Below are 21850 nucleotides of genomic sequence, written 5' to 3'. Positions count from 1 at the left end.
GAGGTAGCAAAAACAAAATCAGCAATAAGTGCCATTTTTTTCTTGGTTGCGAAAACACATGGATCCGGAAACTTATGCTGGATCCTGTGTTTTTTTGCATGGAAACGGTTAATTTTGCTGCAAAAGAAATGAGAGGCATTAACTGTATTGGCCCAAAAGAACACTGGGCAAAAATTTGTGAAAAAAGAACATTTTGGTACATACCGATAAATCGATTTCTCTGAATTCACTCGGGGACACTGGAACTTATACTTTTGGCCGTTTGGTTCTTCAAGCTTCGGACAGCACTCCCGCTCATGGGAGTATCTTTGGGACGTCCCCAGTGTATAAGTTCCAATGTCCCCTAGCGGATGACAGAGAAAAGATGATTTAGGTACTTACCGATAAATCGATTTCTCTGAATCCACTCAGGGACACTGGAACTTATACAGTTGGGGTGTGAAGAACGGAGTCCGCAGGTGGCACAATATATGTAAATTAATTGAAGTGCTCAGCTGGCTCCTCCCCATCACACCCCTCTCCCTCCAGTTTGGAAAATTGTCTGGAGAGAATAGGAAACATGCAAAAGATAAACAGGAAAGAACCAAACACGCCATGGCGTAAACCAATAACACGGTAACAGAAGAATTCGTAACTTAAACAGGTAGCAAACCAGACTGAAGCAATTTAACAAGAAAACACACACAGGACCGCGGTGGGCGTCCAGTGTTCAGAGAAATCGATCGGTAAGTACCAAAATCTTCTTTTCTCTGTCATCCACTAGGGGACACTGGAACTTACACAGTTGGGGACGTCCCAAAGATACTCCCATGGCCGGGAGTGCTGTCCGAAGCTTGAAGAACCAAACGGCCAAAAGTAGCATCTTTAGCCACAAACGTGTCAAACTAGTAAAAACTAGTAAATGTATGGGCCGAAGACCACGTAGCAGCTCTACAAAACTAACTCGTAGAGGCTCCCCTGGCAGATGCCCAGGAAGCCCCTACTGACCTGGTGGTATGAGCACCAACCCGAAACGGGACACTCTTACCACTGGCTCCATAAGCCAGACGAATAGCGAGTCTCATCCATCTGGACAAGGTTTGCTTTGTTGCCGGCCAACCTCTTCTGGGCCCATTGTACAAGACAAACAACACATCCGACCGTCTAACGGAGTTAGTTGCTCGTACATACACTTGTAGAGCCCTTACGACATCCAGCGAGCCATCGCCAGCTGACAGCCGAAAAGACGGAACCACAACAGGTTGGTTGATGTGAAAACTCTAAACTACCTTGGGCAGGAACTCCGCCTTAGTACGAAGTTCTGCTCTATCCTTGTGAAAAAAACAAAATGGGGCTTTTGCAAGATAAGGCTCCCAGTTCTGAAACCCTCCTTGCTGAAGCCAATATAAGCAACATAACAGTCTTCCAAGACACATATTTAAGGTCAGCTCTTTCCAACAGTTCAAAAGCGTCAGATCTTCTAAACCCAGATTCGGAGCCGTGTGAGGTCGAAAAGGTGGTTGAACCCTCAACACACCCTGCAAGAATGTCTGCACTTCCTGCAAGGAAGCCAGACGCTGCTGAAAGAAAATGGAAAGGGCCGAGATCTGCACCTTCAAAGATCCCAATCTCAAACCCCCTTCCAAATCATCCTGGAGAAAACACAATAATCTGATAAAACGGAGCTGTCTGGGGTTCCAACCCTTAGGTTGGTACCAATCCATGTATATTCCAAATACGATGATAGTGAACCGCCATAACCGGCTTTCTTGCTGCAATCATAGTAGGAATCGCCGAACTGGGAATACCTTTTTCCCCTTAGAATTTTGGTCTCAAGAGCCAAGCCGTTAAACGAAGATGGTTCAGGTCTGGATGCAGGAATGGACCCTGCGATAACAGATCCTCTCTCTGCGGCATCCTCCAAAGTTTCTCCGCAAGTAGACTTATCAGATCGGAATACCAACTCCTGCGAGGCCTACTAGAACTTCGAGTGATCTACAATGCTCTCCTTCAAGCAGAGAGTCTAGTAAGAAGTCAGCATGTGAGAATTCAATCAATGTCACAGCAACGGCCAGAGCCGGCCATAGGCATATGCAAATTTGGCAATGCCTAGGGCGTTTGATATGCCTAGAGACATCAGCAGCTTATGCTGATTAAAATGATATGCAGCATGCCTATATTCTGTGTGTAGCATTTCATATGCAGATACAGCCACAGTCTCCCACAGTATATAGGCATGCTGCATATCATTTTAATCAGCAGAAGCTGCTTGTGCATCCCAGCCACATAGCAATGCAAATAAGATGCATTTTCATAAAAAAAGGTGTGCCTGACGTTAGCATTGAGGCAATATTTATGAGGACACATCTGTATCCAGGCAGAGGTCACAGTGTTAGTGGCAGTGTGAGTGCTGTGTGCATGTGAGTGGGTTGGTTGTGCAGTAGTGTTCGAAATATGTGTAAGGTGCATTCTGTGTGTCATGTAAAAATGCATTAATAATATGCAACATATGTGTAAGGGGCACTATGTGTGTCATTATGTGTATAAGGGAATTAATAATGTGCGGCATATGTGTAACAGGGTACTACTGTATGTGTGTCATTATGTGTATAGGGGCACTAATAATGTGCAGCAAATGTGTAGGGGGCACTGTGTGTCATTATGTGTATAAGGGCATTAATAATGTGTGGCATATGTGTAAGGGACATTATGTGTAAAAGGGCATTAATAAAGGTTGTCATAATGTGTAAGGTCCATTATGTTTATAAGGACAATAATAAGGTGTCTCATATGTGTAAGGGGCATTACTGTGTGGAATGTGTGTAAATGCATTACTAATGTGTGGCAATATGCGTATAAGGTGCTCTACTATGTGGCGTTGCGTATAGAAAGGGCACTACTGTGTCATCTAATGTGAATAAAGAGCAACAGGGTGTGGTGTAATGTGAATAAGGAGCAATTCAGTGTGATGGAATGTGAATAAGGGTCTCTACTGTGAGGAGTAACGTTTATAAGGTAAAGTGATACTACTGTGGGATGTAATATGAATTATGGACACTATTGCATGATCATATATGAATAAAGTTGCAGTACTGTGTGGCGTAATTGGAACTTGGGTTATTGCGTGGCCATGCCCCTTGGCAGCAAAAACACACCCCTTTTTGGGCTGTGCGCCAAATGTGCAAACTGTTCCTATTTAAAATATAGGGGGTACAAAGTAAGAGGCGGAACCAGCAGTGGTGCTAGGGGGCACCAGCCAAAACCTTGCCTAGGGCATCATATTGGTTAGGGCCGGCTCTGGCAACGGCTTATATATACCGACAGGGAGGAACAAAGAGCCGAATGGCTTTAAAGGAAGCAACAAGAATCCTATCCTGGGCAGAAAATCGCAACATAATTCTGTCGGCAACCTTCATTCCCGAGGTAGACAACTGGGAGGCGGATTATTTAAACCGTCAAGACATGCATCCAGGAGAGTGCGGCCTACACTCACAGGTCTTCAACATGATTGTAAGAAGGTGGGAGTTACCTCAAGTGAACCTCATGGCCTCCTAACACAATCATCAACTTCCAAACTACGTTTCCAGGACAAGGGATCCGGGGCAGTAGTGGTGGATGCGCTGTCACTACCTTGGCGTTACAATCTGACATACATATTCCCACCGTTTCCTCTACTACCATGAGTATTAAAAAGAAGGTAAAGAAGGAAAGAACGTGGCTAATCCTGATAGCTCCGGACTGGATACGTGCAGATACGCATCCTTTATGTCCATCGACATCATGAATTCCTCTTGCTCCAACCCTGCTATGACAGACTGTATCGATTCCATCTTGTAGCGGGAAAATATAAGAAATTGGTTTAGGACCTTCAGGTTTAGAATGGGTCTGACTGACCCGTCTGGTTTGAGTACCACAAAAAGATTGGAATAAAATCCCAATCCTCTTTGTGGTACCGGCAGTGCCACTATGACCTCTGATAAGACTAATTTTTGGATAGCCGATGTCAATGCCCTTGCCTTTCGAGGGCACTGAGGTAGACCCGCACTCAAGAATTGGCTGTGAGGACGCATGTGGAACGCTATCTTGTAACTCTGGTAAATAATATTGTTGACCCAGATCTCGAGTGGTTTCGGACCAAGCTTCCAGAAACTCTGTAAACCATGTGCCCACCTTGGGAGATCCAAGGTGAGCTGGGAGACCGTCATGCCACAGACTTTTCCGCAGGCTTAGGGTCCTGTTTTTAGCCGGTTGGCTGGGAATGTCCTCTGCCTCTATTACCACGGGATAGTCCTCCATAACCTCTACCTCTGGAACGAAAGGATTGAGTCCTGAACAAAGAGAAGGTTGGTCCTGAGTACCCTCGTCTGGTCATGGGTGTGGATTTAGGATATGGAGTAGGCAAATAGGTTGATTTTCCCGCTGTAGCCTGTGAGATCCATTTGTCCAATTCTGGACCGAACAAGGCATCTCCAACGAAAGGTATGGCCTCTACCACCTTCTTGGATTCCGAATCCCCCTGGCACTCTCTGAGCCATAAAATGCGCCTTGCCGACACTGCAGACGCGGAAATACGCAAGGCTATTCTAGTTGCATCTTTTGCCGTCTGACAGAGATAAGAGGCTGACTCGCAGATATGTTCCGCTAAACGGGAAATCTCTTACTGGTTACCGTCCTCGGTAACCGTACTGACTATCTGACCAGCCCAAGCCACCATAGCCTTACTCACCCAGGCACTCACTAGCGCTGGTCTATGTGATGCTCCCGCTGCTGCAAAAATGGACTTAAGTGCTGTGTTCAACTTACGGTCAGAGGCATCCTTCAATGTAGTAACATTGGGAATAGGTAAAATTGTCTTCCTGGACAATCTACCTAGGGAAGCGTCTACCACTGGTGGGCTTTCCCATTTTGCCATAACCCCTATCGGTAAGGGACAGTTAGTAGTAAATTTCTTTGGCAATTGGAAATGTTTCCAGGCCTGACCCATTTGTTCTTGCAGTGTCTTTGGTATGGGAAATACGGCTGTCTGAGGTTTTTAGGACTCAAACAAATCAAATTCTTCTGGTTCCTTGACTTCATCTTCTTTGAAGCCAAGGACCTGTTTCACTGCATCAATAAAGGGATTCTAATCCCTTCATATCGGAATTCTCTTCTGATGGAGAAATATCTACAATCTCCTCCCCCGACTCCCTGTCCTCCTCATCTACCAAGGGGCCCTCTTCTTCCTCCGACTCCTCCTGTACAACTTGAAGGGGTCTTTTGACTGCCGTTCGGACAGGTCTCTTTACCTGTGTTGGGGGGGGTAAGCCTTATCAAAAATTCTTCCATGGTTTTAGAGAATCCCGCAGCCCATTCCTGATGTTGCCCACAAGATTCAACCACCTCATCTCCTTGGACAAATTCGCCAAGGCACTTTGCCACGAACTAGAGGAACTACTGCTCCCAGCCTGTGTGTCCTGTTCCAAGCATGCATCGCACACCCCGGCTCTGCCCACACGCGCGCTGGATCTGACTATCTGTAAAAATAAAAACACTATGTACCAGCGTCTGATTTACAAACCCCACACCGCCGCTGTAATTGCAGGAGGATTCAGGCTTGTCTTTTCTGTCTCCCTCAGGCACGAAATGATTGCCTCTCTGATGCCTCTCTTGCTGGACCTGTCAGCAGAGCTCTTGAGAGATAGGCAAAACCTATGATTAGAACTGAGGAGCAGTTCCCTCCCCCTGCCTCTCCCGCTTGCAGAGCGCCACTGAATAACTTTTAAAATGGCCACCACTTCAATATATATATCACATCGTTGTCAGTAATGCAGGGGGAAAGCGCTTGAACAAAAGTAGCAGAAGCTACATCCTACCTCAGAGCAGCTCCCCCTGCCTCCCATTCTGATCGGCGCCTCTCCTCCGTGGCCCCCACAGCGCAATGTTCCCCGTCTGAAAAGGACCTGCGCCGCCGCTGCTGCCTGATTCTCCACATTTCCGGCAGTCTAAACTGACCGGAGACGCCATGCTAGCCGCCGGTGGCTAGGAGACGGGCCCTGCTTGTGGGACCTATGCTGGCGATACATGGAATATAGTCACTAAATAGCCAATACGCTGCAGGAGAAGGGGGGAAGAAATACTCACTGCGCATCCAACTGTGATCAGCGGATCCTTTGTGACAGGATCTTGGTCACCGTTACCCAGCAGAGTAACCGAGAAACCGTGGTCTCACCCTTTATTGGGTGGGAGTAAGTTATTGCACTTCTGTATGCTTTTAAATAAAAGAAATTCCTAACAGGAGCCTGAGCTCCCTCATGTGCTTCTTCCTCCTTAGAACAATTTTTCAAACTGGAGAGAGAGGGGCGTGAAGGGGAAGGATCCACCTGTGCACTTCAATTAATTTATATATATTGTGCCACTACCTGACTCCATTCTGCACACCACAATTGTACAAGTTTCAGTGTCCCCTAGCGGATGACAGAGAAAGACAGGTTTTGGGGTTTTTTTGCGGAAAAAAATACTGCGGCTAATTGAATCCCTTCTTAATATTTTCATTTGGTCTACTTTCCCCAACTTCAGTAGCTTTGTATTGGGACCACTTGTTGCGGTGGTAGGGCACCCAAGAACTACAGTAAATATGTCTATAATCAAAATGACTGACCTTGATCATTGGTTTTATAAAAATGAAAAAAAAACAAAAAACATTGTTGTGGCCATGTTGTGGCCAAGAGGAAGCTAAATTTATTTTAAAATATTTTTTTCCTTTTTATTATGATTAACTCTCTCCATCTACATTTAATAAAGCAAATGAAAAATTTATTTTTTTTAAGAAAAACACCATCCATGCAATTAAAAATTATTCCCAGCATTATAATTACTGTAAGTGGAAAATGGTAGAAATGTAAACAAAATATTAAAATTGTTGAAGTAGTATAAATGCTTTTCCCTTTAGTGTGAAGTCAGATATTTAGTCTGGTAAATTGTGCGGAAGTCACTTGGAACATAATATAGATGATGGTTCTTATATCAAAGAGTTCTTCTATGCTAGAATGTGTGCTGATATGGGACGCAATAAGTAATGACATGTAAGGTGCCTGCTCTAAGACTGCAGGCAGGAGAGAGGTGCGTAATATGGCAAAACAGAGTACACCTTTTTAGACACCTAAATTTTTTACCTCTCCACCAAAGAAATGATGATTAAACATGTTGTAATGACAAAATTCCTCCTGGCTGTAGAACTGAGAATATCTGAAAAACAAAATCATTCATCAGTTTGACAATAAACAGCGACTGCAATATTACCGGCCTGCATAGAATACTCATTACATTTATACATGTCTATGCATGCTCCCCATTGTAAATATATAAATCAGCTATACTTATGCCTGTTTCTGTTTTGCACCTGTTACCCAAACACAGTATAGGCAACTTCGGTACCTGACTAAAACTATTTCCACTACTGTCATTGATACATTGTTCCAATATGATAAACGCAAATTGAATAAAATCAGGAAATCACATGCAATGCAGAGCATCATGTTCTTTATAAAGATAAATCAGCATATATGGGAGCAAAGAACATATAAATAAACATACAATAATATGTGCTACAGCTGTAGTCTCTTATAAACGCCTGCCTCCTCAGTCTTATGATCAGGTATCAATCCAAAGTGGGGGATCCTGTTAGCCAAGATAATTTTCCCAACCAAAAAAAACGACTGATAGCATGATTTTAACCTATGGTCATTATTGGGCTACCCAATTACAGCCCGTTTTTTTAGGAGAAATATATATATTTTCCGGCTATCGGGTTTAATTGGATAACGTCCAAAACTAATGAGTGTCAATATACCATTTATTGGCGAAAACATATGCAATACGCTATGGAGGAAGGCAGTGACATCAGACCCTGGAGGTCTGCCAGGATTCACCAATTGGCTCTAAGTGGTCACGTGACTTGTGTCAAAGGGATTTTTACTCAACAGTCCATTTAAATAGTGCTCATGAAACTTTAGCCACAAGTGATGAAAAGAGAGGGGAGCCCATATTTATAGCAGAATCTCATACATTGCAATTAGGGCTTTACTCAGGATGTAGACTACAAACGACAGCTATTAAAAGAGGACTATGTTATTGCATCGTGCCTTTTCTAGCCATAGATTGAGTTTTATTACTGGAGCATCTACAGGCTCTAAGGGGGGAGGGGGAATCACTGGTTGTTCCTCGCAGCTACCACTGGGGGGAGCGCAAAAGGAGCAATTCAATTGTTGCTTCGTTTAGATGCCCGTTATTCGCAGTGGTGATATCTCTTCTAGCAGCCTCCTAAGGTGCGAGAAGTAATGTGTGTAAAGCTTGTGGTTTAGGTGCCCAAACGGGTGTTTGGGCGCCCTAGCCAGGACTTCAGATGGGATAAGCCGCTGTTGGCAGCTAAACCCCATCTATTTGGGCACAAGCAGCACAATAAAAAATAAAAACATTTCAATTGCAACTCCCGATCTACCTTCGCTTTAGATGGGAGATCAGGCACGCAAAAACAATAGAATTCCCCCCTAATAATTTGTCTAAGAGAGGCAAAGGTGAGGAGGATACACTCTCCACAGCAGCATCAAAACTCATGTCCTGTTTGTCTTGCAAAGCTGGGTTAACCTCTCAGGACCTGGGGGGTAATTTAAAGTTGATCGCAGCAGGAATTTTGTTAGCAGTTGGGCAAAACCATGGGGGTAATTCCAAGTTGATCACAGCAGGATTTTTGATAGCAACTGGGCAAAACCATGTGCACTGCAGGGGAGGCAGATATAACATGTGCAGAAAGAGTTAGATTTGGGTGGGTTATTTTATTTCTGTGCAGGGTAAATACTGGCTGCTTTATTTTTACACTGCAAATTAGATTGCAGATTGAACACACCACACCCAAATCTAACTCTCTCTGCACATGTTATATCTGCCTCCCCTGCAGTGCACATGGTTTTGCCCAGTTGCTATCAAAAATCCTGCTGCGATCAACTTGGAATTACCCCCCCATGTGCACTGCAGGGGAGGCAGATTTAACATGTGCAGAGAGTTAAATCTGGGTGTGGTGTGTTCAATCTGCAATCCAATTTGCAGTGTAAAATAAAGCAGCCAGTATTTACCCTGCACAGAAATAAAATAACCCAGCCAAATCTAACTCTTTCTGCACATGTTATATCTGCCTCCCCTGCAGTGCACATGGTTTTGCCCAACTGCTAACAAAAATCCTGCTGCGATCAACTTGGAATAACCCCCCTGGTTCAAAATGGATTATGTGCAAATTGTTTTAGCTTTCATCAAAGCCTCTTGAATAATCCGAGGCAGGCACAGGTTCAGGTTGAACCACCATGGGCTACTTTTGCACAGACATTACCCAGTACAGCTGAGCGGATAATGCCAGCTCCTATACCATGGATAGGTTACCCTATTAAGCCTTGCATGCAACATTCCACCTGAGGGTTATCACATCCAGTACAGGAATCGGCAGACTCTCAACAGAAACAGTCTGAAAGGACATGAAACAACATCTTCACAGTCTACACGTTTCAGATGAAGACTCGTCAGAGGATTGTCACGTCTATCAAAGTTTGAGGATCCGGCAGCTGAGATTTGCCCGAGGAGGTAGCAGGCTGTGGATGAACAAGATGAGGGGGTTGGATATAGTTCCTTCGCATGGGACACAGGGCAATGAAGAACGTAGGCGGGGTTTGAGAGTCAACAGAAAGTATTTATTATGTACAGGGCTGAGGTAGAGAACTGAGGCTGGAGTACGATGTTAAGGAACGTAATTGCGGATAAAGAACTGCGGGTTGTGGCTTGAAAGACGAGGTTGTGATTAATGAACTGAGGATAGTGGTTAAAGACGTGGCTGGAGGCGAAGAACTGTGGACTGTGGTTTGAAAGACGAGACTGTAAATGATGAACTGTGGAACTGTGGATGGTGGTTGAAGATGTGGCTGGAGACAAGGACTGTGGCTTGGAAAACAAAGCTGAAGATAATAATCTGCAGGCTGTGGTCGGTGGTACAAAGGCATGGCTGGTGAAGGAGATCTGTGGAGTGAGGCTTGAAAGACGAGGCAGAAGACCCGGGCCGACTGTGCCCAAAGAGTCTTCCTGGACCGGGTTTTCCAGGAGCGTTTCCACAGGCAGTAGCAGGCTAGAAACGGCAGGGCTGCAGCAGCAACAGAGAACCGACCAAGCAGGATCAGGAGGAACCAGAATATAGCAGGAATCCTGGGAGCACAGGCTAAAGCACCTACAACAGGGTTGTAACTTGAAGCACTGGCGTCCCTGTCCTAAACCAGCCCCCTTTCATAGGGAGAGCTTCCCCTGGATTGGCTGGAAGAAACAGGAACTATGCTTAAAACTTGGTCCCCAACATGGCGTCGCGCAGTAATGCAGACCTTTTTGCAAAGCCACATTGCTCACTGCCCCATGTCTCCTAGCAACGGCTCAGCAAGAGCGACCCGCTGTAGCGGCGTCCCGAGCGGACCCCCTCACTGCCGCTACTGCTGCCCACGGATCCGGCGCAGCAGCCCACCTCCGCCGCTGCCCGCACATCGCCAAGGAAGCCAGCCCCGCGGCCCCAGAGTACCGGTAAGACTCCGGACGCAGACAAGGATGAGGACTCATCGCACTCTGGATCTGCATACAGAGACGAGGAGGAAGGCCACAGCTCAGTGGACATTCCGGAGTTAATTAGTGCTATGAAAGCCATGCTATCCTTCGAGGAGGCAGCAGAGCCTTTATCAAAATCTAAGGCACCAGTGTTTAAACATCCCAAAATAGTTAGACTGAGTTTCCTGGGTCAGAACAGCTGACGGAAGTTATGCAAGAGGCTTGGGTTACACCCAGTAAGAAGTTTAGAATTCCAATGAAATGGAATTCCCATTATCCTCTTCCGGCTGGGGACTGTTTAAAAAGGGAGTTGGCTCCCAAAGTAGATATGCATGTCATCCTATTGGTGCGAAAATCTACATCACGGATAGGAAAATAGACGGTTTTCTTAAAACCATTTTATCCTTGTCTGGGGCAATCATAAGACCAGCCATGGCTTCGGCTTGGATGGCAAAAGCAGTGGCAGCCTGGGCTGATGCATTGGAGGATGACCTTTCAAAGGCATCTAGAGAGCAAAAATCCCATATCAAACAGGCAGCTATTTTTATGGAAGAAGCAGCCTTGGATATAGGTACAATTGTCTCTCAGGCATCAGCCTCAGCAGTAGCGGCTAGCAGCGCTGTTTGGCTAAGTACATGGAAAGCGGACTCAGAATCTAAGAAGGTTCTAGAGTCTTTGCCTTTTACTGGAGATTTTTGGTAAAGAATTAAACAGTATTTTGGAGTCAGAAGCGAACCAAGGAAAGGGTTATGGCAAACAGTCTCAATCTGACAAGTCTGGTAAGACTAAAAAAAGCATTGGGCTACCAGATGGCTGGCTTCCAAATCAGAAATAAACCATCAGGCTGATGGTGCGGGCCTCCACCTGGGGTAACCCAGGGTGGGAGGCCAACTTCTTCAGTTTGCACAGATCTGGCAGCAGTCTACAACAGATGCCTGGGTGCAAGAAGCGGTATCTCATGGTTATGCATTTGCTTTCAAGAAACACCCTCCTCAAAGGTTTTTTTTTTTTTGTACCAGCACATCTTCAGTGGAAACAGAGGACAGGACTTTGCAAGAGGCAGTTCAGAAGTTGCTTCAGTCAGGAGTGATAATTCCAGTTCCTCCTGTACAACGAGGACAAGGTTGTTATTCCAACCTGTTTCTAGGCCAGAGTGCCAAATGGGTCGTTCTGGCACATACTCAATCTCAAAGTGCTGAACAAGTACATTTGGGTGCCTTGGTTTCATATGGAGACTTTACGTTCCATTATTTTGGCCATGGAGCCGGAGGATTTTATGGTATCCTGGATATCCAGGATGCTTACCTTCATGTTCCTATTGCACTGTCCCATCAGCGCTATCTCAGGTGTGCTATCCTCCAGCAACATTTTCAGCTTTAGACCCTACCATTTGGACTGGCCGCAGCTCCCACAGTGTTCACCAAAATTATGGTGGTAATGGCATCTTATCTCTGTTAGCGGGGGATAAGGATTTTTCCATACCTCGACGACTTATTAATCCTGGCACAATCTCAGGAATTGCTTCAGTATCATCTGTGGAAGACAATAGCTTGTTTGCAGAGACACGGTTAGCTCACTTGGGGGCTGTATTGGATTCGAGTCTTCAGAGAGTAAATGTACCTCTGAACAAAATATCCAAAATTCAGTCAAGGATTCAGGAGCTGCTACACAGTCAAAGGGTATCCATTCACGCAGCAACGGGTGTGATAGGGTTAATAGTGTCGACATTCAACATGGTGGAGTATGCGCAGTTCCACTCTAGGCCTCTGCAACGTCTGATCCTTGCCAAATGGAATTGTTTTCATCAGACAATAAAAACGCAGACTATGGTCCTTCCTCTGGAAGTAAGGAGGTCATTAGCCTGGTGGCTGAAGACATCCCATCTGAACAAAGGGAGACCCTTTTGGGTATCAGATTGGGAAATTCTGACAACGGATGCCAGCTTTCAGGGGCAGTGGACCAAGGAAGAGAGTTGCCTGTCAAATATTTTGGAACTTCGGGCCATATATATGGCACTTATTCAGGCAAAGGACATCCTTCAGGGGAAACCAGTCCAAATCCGCTCGGACAATGCAACAGCAGTAGCGTGCCTCAACCATTGGGGAGGAACTCGCAGCTAAAACGCAATGAAGGTAAGTCACATGTTAAAGTGGGCAGAACTTCATCATCCAGCCTTGTCCGCAGTGTTCATTCTGGGAGTCCTAAACTGGAAAGCGGATTTTCTAAGTTGACACGCCATTCAGGCAAATGAAAGGTCTTTACACCCCGAGGTCTTACAAATTCTGGTAGACAAGTGGGGGATACTGGAGAAAGATCCATGTCGTCCCGTCAGAACGACAAAGTTCCCGCATATGGGTCAAAAACAATGGATCCCAAAGCAATTTTTGTGGATGCCCAGTCAGTGAGATGGGACTTTCGTCTGGCCTATGTGTTTCCACCAATCGCCCTGTTACCCAGGGTGATACGAAAGACAAAACAGGGAAGGGGCGCCGTGATACCCTGTAATAGCTCCGGCTTGGCCCAGAAGACATTGGTACACAGATCTGCAGAGGTTGTCGATGGTCTCAGGGTCCTTGCTATCACAAGCACCTGGATTGACTGTCTTTGACGGCGTGGCTCTTGAGACTTCCATCCTGAAAGCAAGAGGAGTCTCACAACAGGTAATTCAAACAATGTCCAGAGCATTGAAACCTTCCTCAGCTAACATTTATCACCGAATATGGCAGGCCTATATTCAATGGTGCAGTGACTGGAAATTTGATCCTAGGTCTTTCAGAGTTTCCAGAGTCCTAGCATTCTTTCAGTTAGGAATGGACAAAGGTCTAAGGGTGGCTTCCTTGAGAGTGCAAGAGTCAGCATTGACTGTATGGTTCCAAAATAAAATTGCTAACCTACACGATGTGCTCAGGTACCTTATCAGTAATGTGTAAAAATAAGATTTTAAACCTAGCGGTAAATCTTTTTCTCCTTGTCCGTAGAGGAAGCTGGGGACTCCGTAAGGACCATGGGGATAGACGTGCTCCGCAGGAGACATGGGCACTAAAAATAACTTTAGCTATGGGTGTGCACTGGCTCCTCCCTCTATGCCCCTCCTCCAGACCTCTATTAGATAAACTATGCCCAGAGGAGACGGACAGTACGAGGAAGGATTTTTGTTAATCTAAGGGCAAGATTCATACCAGCCCACACCATCCACACCGTATAACCTGGATATACGAACCAGTCAACAGTATGAAACAAAACAGCATCAGTCCGAGACTGATCAAAACTGTAACATAACCCTTATGTAAGCAATAACTATATACAAGTCTTGCAGAATGTAGTCCGCACTGGGATGGGCGCCCAGCATCCTCTACGGACTAGGAGAAAAAGATTTACCGGTAGGCTTAAAATCTTATTTTCTCTTACGTCCTAGAGGATGCTGGGGACTCCGTAAGGACCATGGGGATTATACCAAAGCTCCCAAACGGGCGGGCGAGTGCAGATGACTCTGCAGCACCGATTGAGCAAACATGAGGTCCTCATCAGCCAGGGTATCAAACCTGTAGAACTTTGCAAAGGTGTTTGAACCCAACCAAGTCGCTGCTCGGCAAAGCTGTAATGCCGAAACCCCTCGGGCAGCCGCCCAAGAAGAGCCCACCTTCCTAGAGGAATGGGTCTTTACCGAATTTGGTACCGGCAATCCAGCCGTAGAATGAGCCTGCTGAATCGTGTTACAGATCCAGCGAGCAATAGTCTGCGTAGAAGCAGGAGTGCCAACCTTGTTAGCTGCACACAGGACAAACAGAGACTCTGTTTTCCTCACCCTTGCCGTTCTGGCTACATAAATTTTCAATGCCCTGACCACATCAAGGGACTCGGGCCTCCAAGTCCCACGTAGCCACAGGCACCACAATAGGTTGGTTCATATGAAAAGACGAAACCACCTTGGGCAAAAATTGAGGACGAGTCCGCAACGCTGCTCTATCCACATGGAAAACCAGATAGGGGCTTTTGTGAGATAAAGCCGCCAATTCCGACACTCGCCTTGCCGATGTCAAGGCCAACAACATGACCACTTTCCAAGTGAGATACTTAAATTCCACCGTTTTAAGGCTCAAACCAGTGAGACTTAAGGAAACGTAACACCACGTTTAAGGTCCCAGGGTGCCACTGGAGGCACAAAAGGAGGCTGGATATGCAGCACTCCCTTCACAAAAGTCTGTACTTCCAGAAGAGAAGCCAATTCCTTCTGAAAGAAAAATAGGATTTTGGTACTTACCAGGTAAATCCTTTTCTTTGAATCCATAGGGGGCACTGGAGTACTCTTGGGATATGGACGGCTTCCACAGGAAGTAGGCACTGAATAAATTAATTTTGGAACTATACCTCCCCTCCATATCCCTGAGTACCTCAGTGTTTTTTACTGAGCCGAACAGGAGCGATAGAGAGGTTGACAATGGAGCATTACATATAACATAACGGACAACAATAAAGTTGACCCAACATTACTGACAACTAAACAGTTGACACCATAACTTGTTAATCTGAACCAGTCGGTGAAAGTGTGTTACCATAAGATCTACTGAACCTACCCCAAACCAGGTAAACTGCTCTGGGTGGGCGTCCAGTGCCCCCTATGGATTCAAAGAAAAGGATTTACCTGGTAAGTACCAAAATCCTATTTTCTTTTTCATCCACTAGGGGTCACTGGAGTACTCTTGGGACGTACCAAAGTTTCCCCCGCAGGCGGGAGAGCTGTTTGGCACCTGTAACACTAGGCGGCCAAAGCTAGATGCTGATGCCGCAAACGTATCAAACTTGTAGAGGCGCACAAACGTGTGCACCGAAGACCATGTAGCCGCCCGGCAAAGCTGTGTCGTAGAAGCTCCACGACTCGCTGACCATGATGTTCCCACAGCACGTGTGGAATGAGCTGTTATCGATGTAGGCGGCTGTAACCTAGCATGAAGGTAAGCCTGACGTATGGTCACTTTAATCCAACTGGATAAGGTCTGCCTAGAAGCTGGCCAACCCATCTTGGCAGCATCATAGAGAGCAAACAACGTATCCGTCTTACGAACGGTCGACGTTTGGGATACATAAATGCGTAATGCGCGTACCACATCCAACCTACCAGAGTCTCCTGTTAACATAGGAACTACTATTGGTTGATTGATGTGAAAAGATGACACTACCTTTGGTAGAAAAGCAGAATTCGCTCGGAATTCCGCTCTGTCATCATGAAACACTAAATACGGTGGTTTGCACGACAAAGCACCCAATCTGAAACACGCCTTGCTGACGCTAAGGCTAAAAGAAACATTATTTTCCCAAGTGAGAAATTTAATATCCACTTGTTGTAAGGGTTCATAATAAAAAAACTAAGAAATCTAAAAACCAGATTCAAGTCTTATGGCGCAGTAGGTAGAGTGAATGGAGGCTGAACTCTGAGGACACCCTGCATAAAAGGTGTGAACCGACGGCAATAGGGCCAATCTACTATGAAAATAAATGGACAACGCCGATATCCGCACTTTTAGTGTGGATAAACTCAGACCTCTATCTAACCTAGGCACGCCAAATTCTGTAATAATGAGCTGCCGTAACCGGCTTCCTAGCTCGTAACATGGTTGGAATACCCGATTCTGGAATGCCCTCTCTTCTTAAGAGGGCTGTCTCAACAGCCACCCCGTCAAACGCGGCCGCGCTAAATCGGGTAAAAGGAACGGACCCTGCTGTAACAGGTCAGAACGTAGTGGGAGCGGCCAAAGACCGACTGCGAGTAGACCGCGGAGATCCGAGAACCAAGCTCTCCGAGGCCAAAGAGGCGCCACTAGTATAACTGTGACGGACTCTCCTTTGATCCGTTTTAGCCACAGAGGGAGCAGCGGAAACGGTGGAAATAGATACGCGAGACTGTATGGCCACGCGATTGTGAGAGCATCCACCGCCACTGCCTTTGGATCTCTCGTTCTGGACACGACCTAGGGCGTTTGATGATTGTGGCGAGATGCCATCAGGTCCACCTGCGGGTAACTCCACTTCTGGACCAGCATGTGAAATACTTCTGGATTTAATGCCCATTCTCCTGGATGAAAATTCAGACGGCTGAGATAATCCGCCTCCCAGTTGTCCACTCCCGGAATGACTACTGCCGACAATATCATTTGGTGATACTCGGCCCAATAGAGGATTCAAGCTACAGATGTGACTGCTTACATCTTTGCTTTTTTTTTTTTTTTTTACAAATTTGGCACAACATGCAAAACACAGCTAAACTGTTTTTCATGAGAAGTCAGTGGATGAATTTTAAAATTTTTGTTTGCCATAAAAGAATATGTATAAAGTAACATATTAAGGCAGCAAATTAAGAAAAAAACACAAGACATGACTAAATCTCTGAGTATATAGCATGCAAAACCGTGCCATACATGACGGGACACAGCAAAGATGCACGTGGACACATCTGTACCTCCCGCATTGCCATACGGTTTTTCGTTCCTCCTTGTTTGTTGATGTATGCGACTGCTGTCGCATTGTCTGACTGCACCTGAACAGCCTGAGCCTGCAGCCTGTGCACTGCTTATAGTAGCGCATTGTAAATTGCCCGGAGTTCCAGGACATTTATAGACAGCAATCTTTCGTGATCCGCCCAGAGACCCTGGAGCTGATAATTTTGAACTTTCCCCAACCTCTGAGACTTGCATCCGCCGTGAGAATTATCCAATTCCAGGCACCGAACCGTTTCCCTGCGGTTAGATTCTGTACTTTGAGCCACCAGAGTAGAGACTCTCTGGCCCTTGGAGACAACCTCACTTCTGCAGTAAATCTGCAGATGCGAGCCCGACCACTGTGCGAACACATCCAATTGAAAAGGACGTGAGTGAAGTCCTCCGAACTGAAGCGCTTCGAAAGCCGCCACCATTGTCTAATAGGCGAATGCACAAGTGAACCGAGACTGTGCGTGGCTTGAGCACTAATTGTACCAGATGACGAATGACCTGTACTTTCTGTTCGGGTATGTAAATTCTTTGATTTACCGTATTGAGAATCATACCTAGGAAGTCGTTGAGACGGAATCATTCAGGAATTCGCGTAGACAATGGTAGGAAATCAGATTTTCCTCCCCACTTGGTCTGCGATCTATCTCGTTTGGAATCCGACTCCGCCTGTTAGGAACGTAGCCAAAGTGGACGTTATGCGCTACTAGCGAAGCTGAAAACGCAAGAACCAACTGCCAACGTCCAAAGAAGCTGTAGGCAGCAAGAAGTGTAAGGTGGTCTTTATTTAGGGCAAACCTGAACTGGAATGCCCTGCCACTACAGCCTTGTTACCTCAAACCCTTACCAAAGCAGGGCGAAGCAACAGCCCTACTGCTGTGTAGGGTATACTCCGATATGTAGTAAAACACCCAATAAATGCAATTGTCTCTGATTGGAAATTGTTCAGCCTTCGCTGAGAACCTGACGTACTGGCCTGGTGCTATGAGGGCTGGCGGCAAATCGACCGCAACAATGTAACTGAAACTGTCTGTGCAGTCTTTACGCAGAGTACTAACCACTATACGATCACGGCAACTTAAACGAGCCAGGTAGGAGACGAACCTACAATCTTGTTATGCATAGTCAGATGCGTTATACATTGCGCCACTGGCCCAGATTCGTATTTGTCCGACACACTGTGTGACCGACTTTGCAGCGAAGCTGCTTGTTTGATTATGCATAAATGCATATAGCAGAGGATAGTTTCAATCTGCCTACCTCTGGGTTATGGGCCCAGCATGCTTCCATTGCAGTACTATGCTGCACATGTAAGTGCAAGAGATCATGTACTCCAACCAGTAAGTACACCACGGAAGTAACGTGTGTATAAACCTGCATTACCGTGCATGTGGTTACCAGCAATAGTGAATCTTCCTGTAGAGTCATGCTGTACAAAAACAATTAATAAATTAAACTCCTAACAACACCCCGCTCCTCCAGAGTCTAAGTGTTGTAGGGCAGCAACTTCCGAGAAAGAACCAGGAAGTAACATTAAAAGAAAAAGTTGTCCTACCATGGTTTTTTTTTTTTTTTAAACACCTGTTAAACCAGGATCTGAACCAGTGTCCATGCAAACACAATGTTCACTGTGGCCGGAAAGCCTAACCACTTGGCTACAGAGCCACCTGTAAAAACAATAAGCAAAGCTGCTGCGGTGTGGCCATGTTTGCAGTGCTCAACAGATACTGTTAATAAGCACTGAGTGCTGACCAATTATTCTTGCTTACTGCAAAATAGACTTTTAATGTCAGCATATTATATATATATATATATATATATATATATATATATATATACACACACACACACACACATACAACAATGTATAATCACACATGTTCAGACTTTAATAAATATATATATATATATATATACACACATACATACATATATATATATATATATATATATATATATATATATAAAATAAGAATTTACTTACCGATAATTCTATTTCTCATAGTCCGTAGTGGATGCTGGGGACTCCGAAAGGACCATGGGGAATAGCGGCTCCGCAGGAGACTGGGCACAAAAGTAAAAAGCTTTAGGACTACCTGGTGTGCACTGGCTCCTCCCCCTATGACCCTCCTCCAAGCCTCAGTTAGGATACTGTGCCCGGACGAGCGTACACAATAAGGAAGGATTTTGAATCCCGGGTAAGACTCATACCAGCCACACCAATCACACCGTACAACTTGTGATCTGAACCCAGTTAACAGCATGATAACAGAAGGAGCCTCTGAAAAGATGGCTCACAACAACAATAACCCGATTTTGTAACAATAACTATGTACAAGTAATGCAGACAAACCGCACTTGGGATGGGCGCCCAGCATCCACTACGGACTATGAGAAATAGAATTATCGGTAAGTAAATTCTTATTTTCTCTAACGTCCTAGTGGATGCTGGGGACTCCGAAAGGACCATGGGGATTATACCAAAGCTCCCAAACGGGCGGGAGAGTGCGGATGACTCTGCAGCACCGAATGAGAGAACTCCAGGTCCTCCTCAGCCAGGGTATCAAATTTGTAGAATTTAGCAAACGTGTTTGCCCCTGACCAAGTAGCTGCTCTGCAAAGTTGTAAAGCCGAGACCCCTCGGGCAGCCGCCCAAGATGAGCCCACTTTCCGTGTGGAATGGGCTTTAACAGATTTTGGTTGTGGCAGGCCTGCCACAGAATGTGCAAGCTGAATTGTACTACAAATCCAACGAGCAATCGTCTGCTTAGAAGCAGGAGCACCCAGCTTATTGGGTGCATACAGGATAAACAGCGAATCAGATTTTCTGACTCCAGCCGTCCTGGAAACATACATTTTCAGGGCCCTGACTACGTCCAGCAACTTGGAATCCTCCAAGTCCCTAGTAGCCGCAGGCACCACAATAGGCTGGTTCAAGTGAAAAGCTGAAACCACCTTAGGGAGAAATTGAGGACGAGTCCTCAATTCTGCCCTGTCCGTATGAAAAATTAGGTAAGGGCTTTTATAGGATAAAGCCGCCAATTCTGAGACACGCCTGGCTGAAGCCAGGGCTAACAGCATTACCACTTTCCATGTGAGATATTTTAAGTCCACAGTGGTGAGTGGTTCAAACCAATGTGATTTTAGGAATCCCAAAACTACATTGAGATCCCAAGGTGCCACTGGAGGCACAAAAGGAGGCTGTATATGCAGTACTCCCTTGACAAACGTCTGAACTTCAGGAACAGAAGCCAGTTCTTTTTGGAAGAATATTGACAGGGCTGAAATTTGAACCTTAATGGACCCTAATTTGAGGCCCATAGACAGTCCTGTTTGCAGGAAATGCAGGAAACGACCCAGTTGAAATTCCTCTGTAGGGGCCTTCCTGGCCTCGCACCACGCAACATATTTACGCCAAATACGGTGATAATGTTGTACGGTTACATCCTTCCTGGCTTTGATCAGGGTAGGGATGACTTCATCCGGAATGCCTTTTTCCTTCAGGATCCGGCGTTCAACCGCCATGCCGTCAAACGCTGCCGCGGTAAGTCTTGGAACAGACATGGTCCCTGCTGGAGCAAGTCCTTTCTTAGAGGTAGAGGCCACGGGTCTTCCGTGAGCATCTCTTGAATTTCCGGGTACCAAGTCCTTCTTGGCCAATCCGGAGCCACGAGTATAGTCTTTACTCCTCTCCTTCTTATGATTCTCAGTACTTTTGGTATGAGAGGAAGAGGAGGGAACACATACACTGACTGGTACACCCACGGTGTTACCAAAGCGTCCACAGCTATTGCCTGAGGGTCCCTTGACCTGGCGCAATATCTGTCCAGTTTTTTGTTGAGGCGGGACGCCATCATGTCCACCTTTGGTTTTTCCCAACGGTTCACAATCATGTGGAAGACTTCTGGGTGAAGTCCCCTCTCCCCCGGGTGAAGATCGTGTCTGCTGAGGAAGTCTGCTTCCCAGTTGTCCACTCCCGGAATGAACACTGCTGACAGTGCTATCACATGATTCTCCGCCCAGCGAAGAATCCTTGCCACTTCCATCATTGCCCTCCTGCTTCTTGTGCCGCCCTGTCTGTTTACGTGGGCGACTGCCGTGATGTTGTCCGACTGGATCAACACCGGCTGACCCTGAAGCAGAGGTCTTGCCTGACTTAGGGCATTGTAAATGGCCCTTAGTTCCAGGATATTTATGTGAAGTGACGTTTCCATGCTTGACCACAAGCCTTGGAAATTTCTTCCCTGTGTGACTGCTCCCCAGCCTCTCAGGCTGGCATCCGTGGTCACCAGGACCCAATCCTGAATGCCGAATCTGCGGCCCTCTAGGAGATGAGCACTCTGTAACCACCACAGGAGAGACACCCTTGTCCTTGGAGACAGGGTTATCCGCTGATGCATTTGAAGATGCGATCCGGACCATTTGTCCAGCAGATCCCACTGAAAAGTTCTTGCGTGCAATCTGCCGAATGGAATCGCTTCGTAAGAAGCCACCATCTTTCCCAGGACCCTTGTGCATTGGTGTACTGACACTTGGCCTGGTCTTAGGAGGTTCCTGACTAGGTCGGATAACTCCTTGGCTTTCTCCTCCGGGAGAAACACCTTTTTCTGTACTGTGTCCAGAATCATCCCTAGGAACAGCAGACGTGTCGTCGGAATCAGCTGCGATTTTGGAATATTTAGAATCCATCCGTGCTGTCGTAGTACTACTTGAGATAGTGCTACTCCGACCTCTAACTGTTCTCTGGACCTTGCCCTTATCAGGAGATCGTCCAAGTAAGGGATAAT

General features: G+C 46.0%; 1 protein-coding gene across 3 annotated transcripts in view; it reads right to left on the bottom strand.

Annotated features, from left to right (window-relative positions):
• ZCCHC4 (zinc finger CCHC-type containing 4) overlaps positions 1-21850 on the bottom strand; it is a 98193-nt gene that overhangs the window by 31484 nt on the left and 44859 nt on the right. For all 3 annotated transcript variants that reach the window (XM_063921967.1, XM_063921959.1, XM_063921977.1), the window contains one exon: positions 7131-7203. In XM_063921967.1, coding sequence (XP_063778037.1) covers positions 7131-7203 — 73 coding nt within the window. The remainder of the gene's footprint in view (positions 1-7130; positions 7204-21850) is intronic.

This window comes from Pseudophryne corroboree, chromosome 1 (genome assembly GCF_028390025.1).
Source record: "Pseudophryne corroboree isolate aPseCor3 chromosome 1, aPseCor3.hap2, whole genome shotgun sequence".
NCBI lineage: Eukaryota > Metazoa > Chordata > Amphibia > Anura > Myobatrachidae > Pseudophryne > Pseudophryne corroboree.
The sequence above is the reverse complement of the archived record's forward strand: the minus strand, read 5'-3'. Positions and strand labels throughout refer to the sequence as shown.